At 39.5% G+C, this 14,768-nt stretch overlaps 2 protein-coding genes across 2 annotated transcripts in view; one reads left to right on the plus strand and one right to left on the minus strand.

Annotated features, from left to right (window-relative positions):
• Positions 1–8,172, plus strand: part of mslnb (mesothelin b) — a 93,515-nt gene extending 85,343 nt beyond the window's left edge. Inside the window, exons 83-86 of the mRNA XM_041784123.1 lie at positions 2,882–3,030; positions 3,123–3,217; positions 6,189–6,702; positions 7,301–8,172. Of these exons, the coding sequence (XP_041640057.1) occupies positions 2,882–3,030; positions 3,123–3,217; positions 6,189–6,702; positions 7,301–7,386 (844 nt within the window). The 3' untranslated portion in view covers positions 7,387–8,172. The remainder of the gene's footprint in view (positions 1–2,881; positions 3,031–3,122; positions 3,218–6,188; positions 6,703–7,300) is intronic.
• A 2,184-nt stretch (positions 8,173–10,356) lies between these two features.
• Positions 10,357–12,498, minus strand: LOC121507785 (lipopolysaccharide-induced tumor necrosis factor-alpha factor homolog). Its single transcript, XM_041784124.1, has 3 exons — positions 12,474–12,498; positions 12,234–12,360; positions 10,357–10,465 (listed from the first exon to the last, which is right to left on the minus strand). The coding sequence occupies exons 1-3, from the start codon at positions 12,496–12,498 to the stop codon at positions 10,357–10,359; spliced, it is 261 nt and encodes an 86-aa protein (XP_041640058.1).
• Positions 12,499–14,768: the final 2,270 nt, after the last annotated feature.

Here is a 14,768-nt window from a genome sequence, read left to right on the forward strand (position 1 = left end):
AATCCAACGGTCGTGCACGACCTGAGTGCTCACACTGTGTGACTGATGTCGGGATGGACTGTGACAGAAACCCGCAGTTTCCTTTTTAAAAAGTCTCACATGCCGAGAGTGAAGTGTTTCCAGTCATAGTCTTTCCCTCTCCCCCCTCTATTTCTCCCGCTCTTTCTGTCTCTCTCTCTATCTCTCTCTCTCTCCCTCTTCCACTATCTCTCTCTGTCTCACACACAAACAGCCTCACCTCTGTCAGCTGCAGGTCTGCGGGAAGGAATATTTCCTGCTTGTCTATTTCCTTTATCATAGCGGGGTGCATCAGAAAGTGATTCCAGCTGTTGTCATGGTAATTTAGGACTTTGTCTGACTGTTTACAAAGGAAAACAATCCCCCAAAGTTGTTTATTCTGCTTGCGTTTCTGCTCTCGCTGTGAAGTGTCTAGACTTGTACGACCAAAATACCAAACATGCAGGAAATCCTCCCGACTAGTCAGGAGCAGGTCATAGTTGGGCTGTGGTCGGCCATCATACCCCCCTGTACACGGCACAAAAAATGACGCCCGATCCGACTGAAGGTTGGCCCGACTTCAGAGTGAGTGGTGCAACTCTAAATTCATGGCTGAATTGCAGGGAAACCGCACAGTGTACACCTGGCTTTAGCCAGTTAGCCCGTCGCCATATTGTCTGTTTGTATCCAGAATGCATTGCAACTGGGCTGTGACAACCAATGGCAGGCTGTACCATTGTCACGTTGATCAGTGCATGTGACCAACTTCAAACTGCAGAAGTTCAGTTGCATGAGCAATTTTTTCACAATCTGATTCAATTTATTCTGATTGGAGATTTTCACTTCTCTATTCAAGATGTGATCTGCTTCAGATGTGCATGCTCATGTATCATACATTCGATCTAAATAAAACTGACCTGCAGTATTGTCCCACCATTCAAAGCTAAAGAAAAATTCTTCTTCTGTGGCTTTGTCATGAGCAAACTGCTGTCACAATATACCGAGGGTCATCAACTACATTTGTACAAGGGCCAGTTTTTCCCTTGGTGGGTACTTAAGTGCCGAACTCTCAAATAGCTTAAATTTACGTAATAAAAAAGATGGTCTAATTGACATATTTTGTTTTAAGATTTTTAATAGGCTTTAACAGTGAGATCAGTCCCTATACCGCAGCCAGCCACAGACGAAAAAGCGAAAAACGTGCACTCCCAAAACACCAGAAGCCAGAAGTTGACACAAAAAAACAGCAACTTTACCCAAGAATGGAGTATGTATTAAGTATGCATCATATTTGCTAGCATCAGCTGACTGGTGGCTTCAGTCATTCCTGATTTAATCTCAGTTGTTTTAATAGCTGTAAGAAATTTATAGAAGCAATACTAGAAATACCACAACCTATCTTCTCTGCATATTTTCTGGATTTAAATAATTAATGGCCCCGAATGTGGCAGCCAGGCCGCAAGTTGATGATCACTTCTGTACACCATCAGATTGCTAGTTTTTTTCAACTCAACACGTGAAATTATTGGGTGTTCTACTGTTTTATGTCTGTACCTTTTATTATCTTTATTTTTTAGATTTATATTTGGGCTTTTAGTCCCTTTATTTGATAGGGGGGAACAATGGATAGAGTTGGAAACAGGAAAGAGCCGGATTCAAACCCAGGCCGCCCGCGTATGTGGGTAGTGCCTTAGACCACTAGGCCAGCTGTGCGCCCATAGTACTCTTATTTTTATTTTAATAGACAAGAAGTTCTCTAGGCAGCAGAGCATCTTTGTTTTGCTCCCAGCATCTTTCTGTCCAGTTTGGAAATAACTGTGCAGAAAGACAACAAGTCACATGCAGCATACATGTGCAGTAAGACAAAAAATCAATTATCAGGGAGACAAGATGGGTTAAAGAGGCAAGAAAGTGGCACAGATGAGTGAAAACAGTGGTGAAAAGCAGTTAAATAAACATCAGAACCAATATTGGCATGACACACTTTTTAGCTCCGAAATGAGGGAAATGTTAGCTAGCACCAATGTACGGAAGCCCCTAAGAGCCATATATTTACAAATATTATTTACTCAGTTTTCCCTTGATAACAAATCATTTCTGTCAGTTTTCTCATGATCTTGACTTATTTTTGTCGTTATTGAGATAACGCTACTTTTCTTGTGTTATCGACTTAATTTTTGTGTTATCACAAGATAATGTTTGTTTTCCCATGATAATAAGATGATTTATCCCATTATCATGGGAAAATGTAGTAAGTAAGGGCTTCCATACCAATGCTACTGATCCAGCTCACATAAATTGGTATCATCAATAAACCACAACTTGATAGGGCTAATTATTTGGGTGTGTCAGGAGCCCGGCCATATCTGTGGGCAGGCCTGCTCCAAGACAGACACTGCAGTGTAAAGAACACTGTACTGTTTATTTACCATACACATAAAAATATCTTCTGCATTTTCATAAATAGATCTATGTAAACAACCCCCCTTTTTTTTGTTTTTCATGCTTTTTCAATGGCTACTTTGAATTGTAATCTTTGTCACTTTATTCCTATCTTACCTGTGTTTTCTAACTTCAAGAAATAACCATCAGATGGTTTCAACTTTATTATTAAGGTAAAGAAAGGCTGACCTTCATGGTGTTGTTTTATGATTTTACATTTATAAGAACTCAGTGAGAGCAAACAGAATCTGAGGGCTACAGACATTTTTGATGTTGTGTGCTTCTTAGTTTTTGTTGGTAGTGAAGTTGTAATGTCACCAGCCTCTCTGTGGGAAATCTTGTAGAATTTTGAAATTTCTCAGTTTCTAGTACCAACTGTTCATACTCAGTCACTTTGCTTATTATATCCATCTCATTCTCAGTGTGCTTATGTCTCTTGCAGAAATACAATTAACCCAGATTTGTCCAGCTGTACCAGGGAGAGAAATCGAGTTCTGTTCGGAAAGGCTCGAATAGCATTTGCATCTGTGACCCGGACCCGCACGACGACTATCCCTGTTGCCTCATACCAGCTTACATTACCGTACATCAGTAAGCAAACACCCCCACATGGATATTCATAATGCGTACTCAAGACTTTATTTGAATGTTTCTAAGTAAACTGTGTCTTTTCTGGCCTGCAGGGGGGGCTGATTTAAACTATGTTCGAAGTTTGGCAAGGTCCAATGTGAACATGGATTTGAGTACCTTCACCAGTCTGCAAGAAGATGTCATAATGGTCAGTGATTCTGGAGTGTGTCTGTTCAAGTTTTATAATCATATTTTTGTTACTTTTTATCAGTGTCCTTGGAAAGAGAAGTATTTGTGAGGAACATCAGTCTTTTTAGAGATTACAGCTTGCAGAATTCAAAATACTTTTTACAAGCAGTCACCACATGTAGACAACCTGCCACCTTCTTCTTTAGCATGCCTTGGTTGAATTTAGCGGGTATCATTCTTTAATGCTGGAATTTACAATACTCCGAGTCTGGATAGAAAAAAGTACTAGATTCAGACATATCACATCTTTGTAGTCCAAGTTCTTGTTTTATCTGTATATTTACTGATGTGATTGGTTAACACATCTCGGACATAAAAGTGTTACAGTCATGGACAAAAGTATTGGCATCCCTGGAATTTTTCCAGAAAATACACCATTTCTCTCAGAAATTGTTGCAATTACAAATGTTTTTGGTGTGCACATGTTTATTTCATTTATGTGCATTGGAACAACACAAAAAAAGCAGAAGAGAAAAAGCCAAAATTGACATAATTTTACACAAAATTATTGGCACCCTTTTAAATTGTGGGTAAATCATTTTATTTCAAGCATGTGATGGTCATTTAAACTCACCTGTGGCAAGTAACAGGTGCTGGCAATCTAGAAATCACAACTCAACTTTGTGTTGTGTGCCTGTGTGTGTCACACCAAGCATGGAGAAGAGAAAGAAAAGCCCAGAATTGTCTGAGGACTTAAGAAGCAAAATTGTGGAAAAATATGAACAGGCTCGAGGTTACAAGACCATCTCCAGAGAGCTTTAAATTCCTTTGTCCACTGTGTGTAATATAATCAAGAAGTTTATAACCCATGGAGCTGTGGCTAATCTCCCTGGACGGAAGAGAAAAAAAGACAAAAAAATGCAACGCAGGATAGTTGGAATGGTGGATCAACATCCTCAGTCAACTTCCACACAAATTCAGGCTGTCTTGCGTACTCAGGGTGCAAAAGTGTCAGCTCGGACCATACGTCGTCATCTGAATGAGATGAAGCGCTATGGCAGGAGACCGAGGAGAACCCTACTGTTGACAAAGAGACATAAAAAAGCCAGCCTGGAGTTTGCAAAAATGTACCTGAGTAAGCCTCAATCTATCTGGGAGAACATTTTGTGGACAGATGAGACTAAGGTAGAGCTTTTTGGAAAAGCACGTCATTCTACTGTTTACAGAAAACAGAATGAGGCCTACAAAGAAAAGAACACAGTACCTACAGTCAAACATGGTGGAGGTTTAAAGATTTTTTTGGGCTTGTTTTGCTGCCTCTGGCACTGGGTGCCTTGACTGTGTGTAAGGAATCATGAAAACTGGAGACTATCAAGAGATTTTGGTCTGCAATGTAGGGCCTATTGTCAGAAAGCTGGGTCTGCGTCATGGTTGTCCCAGCAGGACAATGACCCCAAACATACCTCTAAAAGCACCAAGAAATGGTTGGAGACAAAGCGCTGGAGAGTTCTGAAGTGGCCAGCAATGAGTCCGGATCTAAATCCCATTGAACACCTATGGAAAGATCTCAGAATTGCTGTTGCAAGAAGGCACCCTTCAAATCTGAGAGACATGGAGCAGTTTGCAAAAGAAGAGTGGTCCAAAATCACAGTTGAGAGGTGTAAGAAGCTTATTGGTGGTTACAGGAAGTGATTGGTTTCAGTTATTTTTTTCCAAGGGTGTGCAACCAAATATTAAGTTGAGGGTGCCAACAATTTTGTCCAGCCCATGTTTTGAGTTTTGTGTAAAATTATGTAAATCTTGGCTTTTTTCTGCTGCTTTTTTGTGTTGTTCCACTGCACATAAAGGAAATTAACATGTGTATGCCAAAAACTTGTAATTGCAACAATTTCTGGGAGAAATTGTGTATTTTCTGGAAAAATTTCAGGGGTGCCAGTACTTTAATCCATGACTGTACATATGGACACCAGAAGATTTAACATTAATAATCACCTAATCCTTTGTATTTTGTGCTCTGAATCAGACTCACAGTTTGACTGCATGTTTTTTCTTTCCTGTTTTAGCATTTTTTGTTTGTTTTTCATGCAGGACTTTTTGAAGAGAGTCTTTTCAATTACTTTCACTGTCAACTGGCAGTTTTTTTTACTGTTTTTGGACATGTTGTTTTTGGGATCTAACTGGCTTGATATAAACAGAAAATACCTAAAAAGGAATATATATTGGTATATGATGACATTTACTGCTCATGTATCTGCTGCAGACATGGGCAGGGGGTACATTTGACTGAAAGAAATGACTCCATATTCTTTTTTTATTAAATGTCTGTGTTTGAAAAAGAATACATTTACCTCTTAAAGTGGAATTTAAATTTGTCTGTTTCTAAAACATGCAATGTTTCATTAAGAGGAACCGCTTAACTCTTGTACAGAGGAGATTTATTGTTCTAAATTTTAAAAAGTATCAAATTTATGGGCACGCAGATGGTAGAGTGGTTTAAGGCGCTAACCATATACACAGGCGGCCTGGGTTCGAATCCAGCCTGTGCCCCCCTACCACATGCCTCTCCCCCATCTCCGAGTCTATCCACTGTCCTTCCTCTATCAAATAAAGGCATGAAAGGCCCAAAAATAAATCTTTAAAAAAAAAAAAGTATCAAATTTCTATTGACTAAAATCACTTCGGAATATCCCCTTGTGTTGTCATTTCTTTTAAATGTAATATTAATGGGTGTTTGTCTATCATGTAGGTCTATCTCAATGTGAAAAAAAGTTATACATAGAAAAACACAGAGGCTTTATTGATAAAGGCAGCTTAAGACTGCTGAAGCCACATTTAAAATTTGCTTAAGCTTATAAAATTTACTTTAAAATGCCTCAGGTACAACACCACTATAGCTGTAAGAGAGACTTGATAAGCACTCTGATGAAAAACCCTCAAAAGTTTTTTTATCCAAACAAAAAATATCAATGTTTGTTCTCTGTTCCCTCTAGAACCTAACCGTTTCAGAAGTGCAGGGTCTTCTTGGAAGCAACCTACCAGATTTGAAGTCCTATGAAAATGTGACAGTTGTACGGACTTGGATCACATCACAGTTCCAGTCAGAGCTTGACACGCTGGGCATTGAGCTGATGGGAGGCAGGGCTGGTGCGTCTTCATCCTCTGTTGCCCCCACCACACCTGGAGCTACTACCCAGCCTGGAGCCACTACCCAGCCAGGTGCCACCACCCAGCCTGGAGCAACTACTCAGCCAGGTGCTACCACCCAGCCTGGAGCCACCACCCAGCCTGGAGCAACCACCCAGCCCGGTGCAACCACCCAGCCTGGAGCAACCACCCAGCCAGGTGCAACCACCCAGCCTGGAGCCACCACCCAGCCAGGTGCAACCACCCAGCCTGGAGCCACCACCCAGCCAGGTGCCACCACCCAGCCAGGTGCCACCACTCAAGCAGGAGCTGCCACTACCACTGCCATACCTGCAGCTACCACTACCAACACCACTGCAGGTGAGTGCGGAAGAAGTGAATAGCACGCAAAGTCAGATACAAAGGGAAACAGTCAATAAAAACTGGATGAATAAAAAAAACTCGTTTTGCAACGATACAGCATAGCACCTATACTGTAGGTTCCTGTGGTCAACAAGCCACAGTCTGTGCTTTGGAGTCTATCTTCACTCAACAACGTATATTTTCTGTGCAGCTGTGTTGCTCTTTTATTACCATCTGTTTTCACCAAAAGAAGATTGCATGTCTACTAGCTATAATACGGTAGTTGAACTCTAAGCTTGCAGTGATCTGTGGGACAGACTCACAGACTCTGGCCTCTACTGCCTGTAACTTGTCTACAGCTTAGGAATGTTCTCAGTCAAACTAGCACTCCAAAAGGCTTATTAAAAGGATGGTTTGTTAGATTAAAAATTTTCAACTGGAAAACTGGACATTATCATAACTCCAGGTCTTATCTTTAAGCTTGTAAGCTGTATCCACATTGCTGCAGATTTCTGATCTTGGATGCATCATGTCAATAAACTGAAAATGAGATTCATTTTTAAAAATGTTGGTTACTGGAGAAAATAATTTGTCCTGTTTTTGTTTCTGTTTGTAGGAGGCAGCAGTGTACAAGCCGACGTTCGCTTCTCCCTCCTTGTTCTCCTCCTGCTCCTCTTCACTTCTCAGCACGTCCTCGCGTGAAGAAACACGGGCCTGGTTATACAGATTTATTAACTTATAAGCAAAAAGAAAAACTGTCACATGAAGACAGTCTCGGTTACCTCAAACCACAAGCCAAGGATTCATTAAAATATACCAATATATGTACAATAACAGTCACTGATGTAAATAATGTTTCTCTACACTGCATCATTCATTAACACATACACTCACTGGCCACTTTATTAGGTATACCAGTTTAACTGCTCATTAATGCAAGTATCTAATCAGCCAATCACATGGCAGCAATCAGTATGTGTAGGGGTACAGACATAGTTAAAAAGCTCAAACTGAGCATCAGAATGGGCAATGAAGGTAATTTAAGTAACTTTTAATGTGCCACGGTGGCCAGTGGGTGTATGCTTGCTCTAAAACTTTGTCACATTTTTTTAGGCAAATATATATGCTTGCTGTTTTCTTGCTCAAGGTTTTTTCTTATTAATTATAGAATGATGAATTTAACTCATTTTGTCTGTTTTATAGTCCTGCTTACTGAACTCTTGTCACAAAAAACACACATCTGTATTAGGTACTAGATTTATCATGTTGTGATTAGAAATGGTTTGAAATTAAAACACTGTCTTGCAAATATCAGGGTGTTGGTGTTATGCTGTGAAGAGTTGAGGAAATGTATTTCTAGTAAGGTAATTTAACACTGTACCGGAAAAATGAAGGTGATAGTATCTGCTTTATCTGTGTTCTTCTTGTCTTATTTATCTGCTGTATGGTTAAAGCACTTAACTCAGATTTACCTGGATCTGTATGATTAATAAATGCACTTTCAATGTAGTTGCACAATCAAGGTGCCTTGGTCGTGTTTTATTAGAATAAAAAGGTTTGAAGGGGAAATTTTTCACAGTCACATGATTTTATTTGCACAGATATGCAAACAACAGAAAAGAAATAAGGCACAGAATAATCATGAATATGAAGGTTCAAGCTAAAAATACACAAACACCATCTGTGTCTCAGTCTCTGTAAAACTTGGAAGCCCAGGGGTAAATGTGATCAAAAGTTGAAGGAGAAATATAAAAATGTTAGCTGTAGCCTTCTTACAGTCTCAATTTATAAGTGGCTCATGTTCTGAAGAACTAGCAGTTTATTGGTGTCCCCTGTGGTATTCATGACATGCTAGGTCAGATTTTGGGGAGTTTAAGCTCATGAGTTCTGATTTGCTTGATTAGGTTCTCAGAAATAGTGGGACTGAACTAGCTAAGTCAAGCTACTTTTGTTACCTTAGCTGAATCTCTGTCGCCTCCCTAAACCCTGAGTCCTTAAAGCAACCCTGCATGATCAGACAAGTTCCTCTTGTTGGATAGATATTTGTATCTCTAGTATGTATACTGAACTAAAAAACTCACTAGATATCTGCATTTTGAGTACTTTAAGCTTATAAACGCATCAGGAGGCCGCCATGTTTTGGTCCGTGCTGTCACTGTGACATCACAGTTCCACAGCGCTCCTTGTTCCTATGCAGTAACTGTCTGAAAAAACTGTTACTGCATAGCAACGGCGAGGAGCGCTACAGCTAAGTGATGTCATACTACCAGCACAGACCAAAACATGGTGGCCTCCTGGTGAGTTCATCAGCTCAAATTTACTCAAAACGCAGATATCTACAATATCTAGTGGATCCAGCAAGATTAACTTGTTCATGCAGGGTTCCTTTTAGTAAGTAAGTTCATTGTATTTGTATATCACCTTTCACAGAACAGTCACAAGGTGCTTCACAACAGTTAAAATAAAAAATACAACAAATAGACAACAGCAAAGCATCAAAATATGAAATATGATAGAAAAAATACACATATCCAAATCAGATAGATGTTCAAAAGCAAATCTGAAAAGATGTGTCTTAAGCTCCTTTTTGAAAGCCTCTGCCAAAGCAGATGAGCGCAACTGGAGAGGAAGAGAGTTCCAGAGAGTAGGCGCCACATATTCAAAAGCACAGTAACCTTTAGTTTTTAAATGCACTCGGCGAACAACAAGTAAACCCTGGTCAGAAGACCTGAGTGAACAACTGGGGATGTAGGGATGGAGCAGGTCTAAAATGTAATCAGGCACCTGCCCATGAAGGGCTTTATATACATAAACAAGGATCTTAAAATGTATTCAGAAATTAATTGGCAGCCAGTGTAAGAAAATAAAACTGGAGTGATGTGAGCTGTTCTAGTGGACCTAGTCAATAATCTTCGAGCTTTTAAGGACTTAACTGACTGCACCTGAAAATAGATTGAGTGCATGAGGCTGCAAGGGCTTGAAATGTTATAAATGGGAATGGGACAGCCCTTTGTTTTTTGTTGACAGCATCTTGCAGATAAAAACAAAGGTGAAAACAAGTGTGCCTTGCTTATAGGCCCATTTCCTCAGTGGATGAAGGCTTTTTTATATACTTAGGAAAATTTCTTCCTTTTTTGCGGTGTCAGTGGTTTTGCACCCTCCATGTTTTTTTGTTTACCATTTCGCCCTTTTCGCCTGTCTGGGTCTTTGCTTGTGTTGTACTCACTCTCAATTTGCTTTGGACAAAAGCAACATGCAGCTGAGAGCTAAATGACATTGTCACATGTAATGTTAGTATTTAGTGTTACATCTAGAATGAAAACCAGGCATCCATGTTGCCGTTTCTTTGCAACGATGTCCCAATACAGTCGATACATGAGTTCCATTCGAGGGCTGCATAAATATGAATTGGCAATTTATTAATAAGGGGGAAACCATGTTAATTAAAGCTTTATCTGATTTGTTTTTTAATTTGCTAATCTGTCACTTCAACTGTAAAAATGCCCCTTATGATTTCCTAAAGTCTATTCCTGCATTATTAAATGTCCAGACATTGTTCACTCGACTACAACATATAACAGAGAAGAATATTTTCTGCATTCATGGAGCAAGTAACCAAAAAGTAGGGTATTTTTCTTTGTTTAAAATCATCTGTTGCAGCTCTCACACAAGCTATAAGCGTTTATAGACACCAAGTTGAGTCTTGCAGGTTGGGCAGGAGTGCTCTGCATTTTTCAGCCGGTCCACACAGAAGGGGATGAGGCAGCAACCTAAAACAAAGCTGGAGAGGACAGCGACTTGGGTCAGAATCATAGGTCACCATTTGACTGTATGCAATCTGGCCAATTTGTGGTCACTTAGCAGCTTGCTTTACCATGCTCAGGATGCCTCTATGGCATCAGCGTCTGGTTAAGACCTTTTACATGATAGCATACACCAAAAATCAAAGAGGGCCTAAAAATGTTTGTAAGATAACTAACAATAGCCTATTGGAGGTTTAACATGCACAAGCCTATAATAAACTGAGCACAAAAACTAAGGACATTTGTGTTTGGTAGATCATTGTGTTTGCCATTCTGGCATGAACAGCATGTGCAGGCTGATCCCACAAGTGTTCAATGGGGTTGAAGTCAGGACTGCTGGCAGGCCGTTCCATCCTCTCCACTCCCATATTATGGAGGTAGTCTCTGATAAACCCCGCTCTGTGGGGGCGAGCTTTGTTATCTTGGAGGATAGAGATCAGTCCCTGACTATGGAGGTATGGGACTGCCACTGGTTGTAGAATCTCGTCTTTATATATCTCAATATTAACTTTACCTCCAATGATGACAAGCCTTGTTTTTCCAGTGAGGGAGATGCCGCCCTACACCATCACACTGCCTCCACCAAAAGATGTTACTCTATCAGTGCAGCCATCGGCATAGTGTTCTCCACATCCTCTCCACACTTTGACCAACTGCCGTAGGCAGAATCTGGACTCATCACTAAAATGAACATTCCTCCACATGTTCAGGTTCCATTGTATGTGTTGCTGACACCAGGGCAAAAGAGCCCGACAGTTAAGTGCTGACCGAAGATTTGCTGCGTGCAGTCTGTTCTGGATTTTCTGGGCAGAGCTGTCAGTCATATCGTCCTGCAAACCCTGACCGCAAATCTGTAGAAGACAGCCTATGCTTAGTAAGTGCTGATAGGGTGAGGAAACAGTCTTCCTGAGGTGTTGTTTCACAGCCTGTCTCTGACATCCCTTGTAGTATGGAAGCTGGCCTTCAGTTTGGTGATGGTACTAGGGATACTTCAAATAATGCTGCAACTAAGTTTTGCAGGAAAAAAAAAAACAGGTTGAAGTTGCCTTTCAGACGGGACTTATCCAGATCAGTCAAACGTGATATGCTATTTCTTAGAACATACACCTATTGGCCATAGTAGCTGGGCCCATGCTCACAGGTGCTGACAGTCAGGCTCCTGACTGTCAGCACCTGGGGGTACCAGAAGCTCAAAATAAGAGTCGGTAATAACAGCAGAATAAGCTGGCACTTATTCTGCATTTGCAGAAGAGATTTGGCATATTTTTCATGGGCACAACCCACAAACTCAGCTCTTGCTGCTCATCCCACAAATGCATGTTCCTTACAAATGTGGCTCCATTTAAAGGGAAATAAACAGGCTTTCCTATGGTATAAAACTCATTGCCAAGAAGTATTGTTGCAACAAAGGAATAATCTACAAAACACAAATTTACTTACTTTTTTTGCCAAGTTTATTTTTTCTAACTGCTTTGGATATGACTCAGGTTAGAGTTAAGGAGTAACTTTTTTTCTGTGTGGTCAGTCCCACTTTAATCTACAACAACAAACTAACAAGAAAAATATATATCAAGTGAGTCAGTCCTAATCATTGCTTTTTGGATTTTATTTAAATTTAAAGCAACAGTGGTGTCATAGGCCTGCCCTATATGAAACTGTACAATCTTAGATTGACAATATATGAAACAGATTTTTGCAGTTTGGTTTTACATCTTCTTATCTGACAAATGAAATTATCCATCCTACCCACAGAGGAAGAGTCCTCCACAGAAAAGGTATGTGAGCAGACCGGCGGTGTAGTCCACCTTGGTGAGAACTGTCTGATTGCACTTTGGACAGAAAACCTGAACCGGGCCATCTCCCAACAGGAAAGCTGTAAAGAAATGAAGACATGGTAAGGGTTTCATTACCTTTAATTATTTGATCACAAACTTCTTATCTAAAGGCTTTTGATCTCAGTGATTGTGACACAGACGATAGACTCACCAACAGGCACTTGTGCATTTGCCATTGTTCCTGAAAACAAAAGAAATTAAAGGTGTATGTAAACAACAGTTACAGAAAGTGAGAATTCGAGACAAACCTATAAGGCACAGGTTCAGCTCAAACAGTCACAATTATCCAGCAAAAGTTAGTCAGTTTTCCTGTAATTCACTTCAAAACGTTTCATTTATATATTCTAGATCACTGTTACTCATCCCAGCTCAACCAAAGAGCCAAACTGTTGAAAAATACCTTTGCAAGAGCCACAATCTAAGTGGTGAAAAGTGGCAAAAACAGCTTGAAGTAGCAACAAAAATAATTCAAAGGGGGCAAAAATGGTCCAAATGTGGCAAAAAATGAGAGAAAAATAGTTTAAATGGGCAAAAAGCAGTAAAGAGTGGCAGAATATGGCAAAAAAAAGAGGAAACAAGTGGTATTTAATGGCAAAAGGCAGCTTATATGGGCAACAAAAGGTGAAAAAGGGGAAAACAGGAAAAAGGGGCTAAAAGAAGTTGCAAAAATGGGCAAAAAAGAGGACACGAGTGGTATTTAATGGCAAAAAGTAGCTTAAATGGGCAAAAAGTGGTGAAAAAATGGTGAAAAAAAATGTTCACAGTAGTTTAATCAGTGGTTAAATGTGCTGTCCCAGTGATTTAAATCAGTGGTTCTTAACTGGTCCAGAAATAGGACCGTCCACCACCCCCACAAGTTGAAATTGTGACTCAAATTTCCAAAAACACTAAAATGTATTAATAAACAAGCTGCAGTTTGGACTTTAAATGCAACACTGACTGAACAAAGAGACTGGCATAAAACCTTCATTTTGATTATTTTCTGAAGGTTTCTAGAAACTGATCCCAAGCTGATCCCAATTATTGCCTCCCAGCTCCCACAGCCAATCACAGCTCTTTCTCTCACCACAGCGGCGTATTTGAATATGACACACTTTTCACTAATCTGCTTACATTGATGCTGATGCACCATGATGCTGCTAGCAAAGCTTCACCTCCTCCTCTCCAGCCTCCTCCTTCATAGCATAAATCTGGGGTCTGTCTACTCTGGTGTTATCAAAATTATACATTTATGTTTATTATTTGTCATGATTAGAAACATAATGAACATTATTTTAGGGCCACCATAAAAGATAAAAAATAATAGGTTCCATTAATTTCTGGACAAAAAAGAGGATTTTTTGGGGGGATAAAAAGAAATATTTGAGATTATAAAGTCTTTGTGTACAAGTCTACAAGAAAGCAAACTCAAAATTTCAGGGTTTAAAAAAGCCATAGATTTAGGGGGGAAAAATCAAAATATTAGAGTTTAAAAAGTCTTTAATTTTGACATTAAAATATCAAAAATTTCAAGTTTTTAAAATCATAAAAAAAATCACAAGAAACCAAACTGAAAAAGTGGTTTGATTTTTAAAAAGTCTTTAACTAAAAACAAATTAAAGGTTTGGTTGATGTACATTAATGGCTTTTGAAGTAAAAGATTTGTTTTTATATATATATATAAAGTTATTGACTTTTAAACTTGAGAATTTTTATTTTTCTCTTGAAAACAGCCATATCATCATCATTATTTTCTAGAGTGGCTTCAAAACACGGTCATATTAATGGATAATTTATACAAAATTCTTTTTGAAGAATAAGTGTCTGTGTGCTGTTATGTTGGAACTTTGTCAATGAAAACAATGAAAACTTTTTCCAGGTGGGTTCTGGGGGGGGGTTAGCTTTTCTGAGATGCGAGTAGGGGCGTCCTTAGGAAAAATAGGCTGGGAACCACCGGTTTAAAACTTTAAGGAATGATCTCATGTCATTTCAACTAAAGAAAAACTTATTCTAAGACTAAAAACGCAGTGCAGTTGTGGCATGCACCATTCTTGTAAGTTACCCAGAGTATTTCTGCTCTCTCTTATTAAACAACTATCACTCAGGTCTAAATCGTGTTTATTTCCACATATAAGTTCTCATGCATTTAAAAATAGGGATCTAAAGTTGTTGCTTGATAGTCCAGACAAGCTTTTATGTAATAAGAACAACAGTTTGACCCCTTAGTATGGTACGGCTGCAGATTGAACAAATGAAATAGGGCTTGTACTTACGATTCGTGTCGGAGAAATCAGACTGCAGAGGAGAGTTCTTTCCTAATGCAGCTTCACCTTCCCTGCCAACCTTGTTTTCTTCCCCACAAGTCATAAGATTGCTTGAATCACTGCACAGATTTTACTGACCCAGCCCTGCAACAGATTCAGCATTCAGCAAAATTAGATAATTTTTCATTAGATGCAGTTCTGCT

The sequence above is a fragment of the Cheilinus undulatus genome, linkage group 4 (assembly GCF_018320785.1).
Source record: "Cheilinus undulatus linkage group 4, ASM1832078v1, whole genome shotgun sequence".
Taxonomy (NCBI): domain Eukaryota; kingdom Metazoa; phylum Chordata; class Actinopteri; order Labriformes; family Labridae; genus Cheilinus; species Cheilinus undulatus.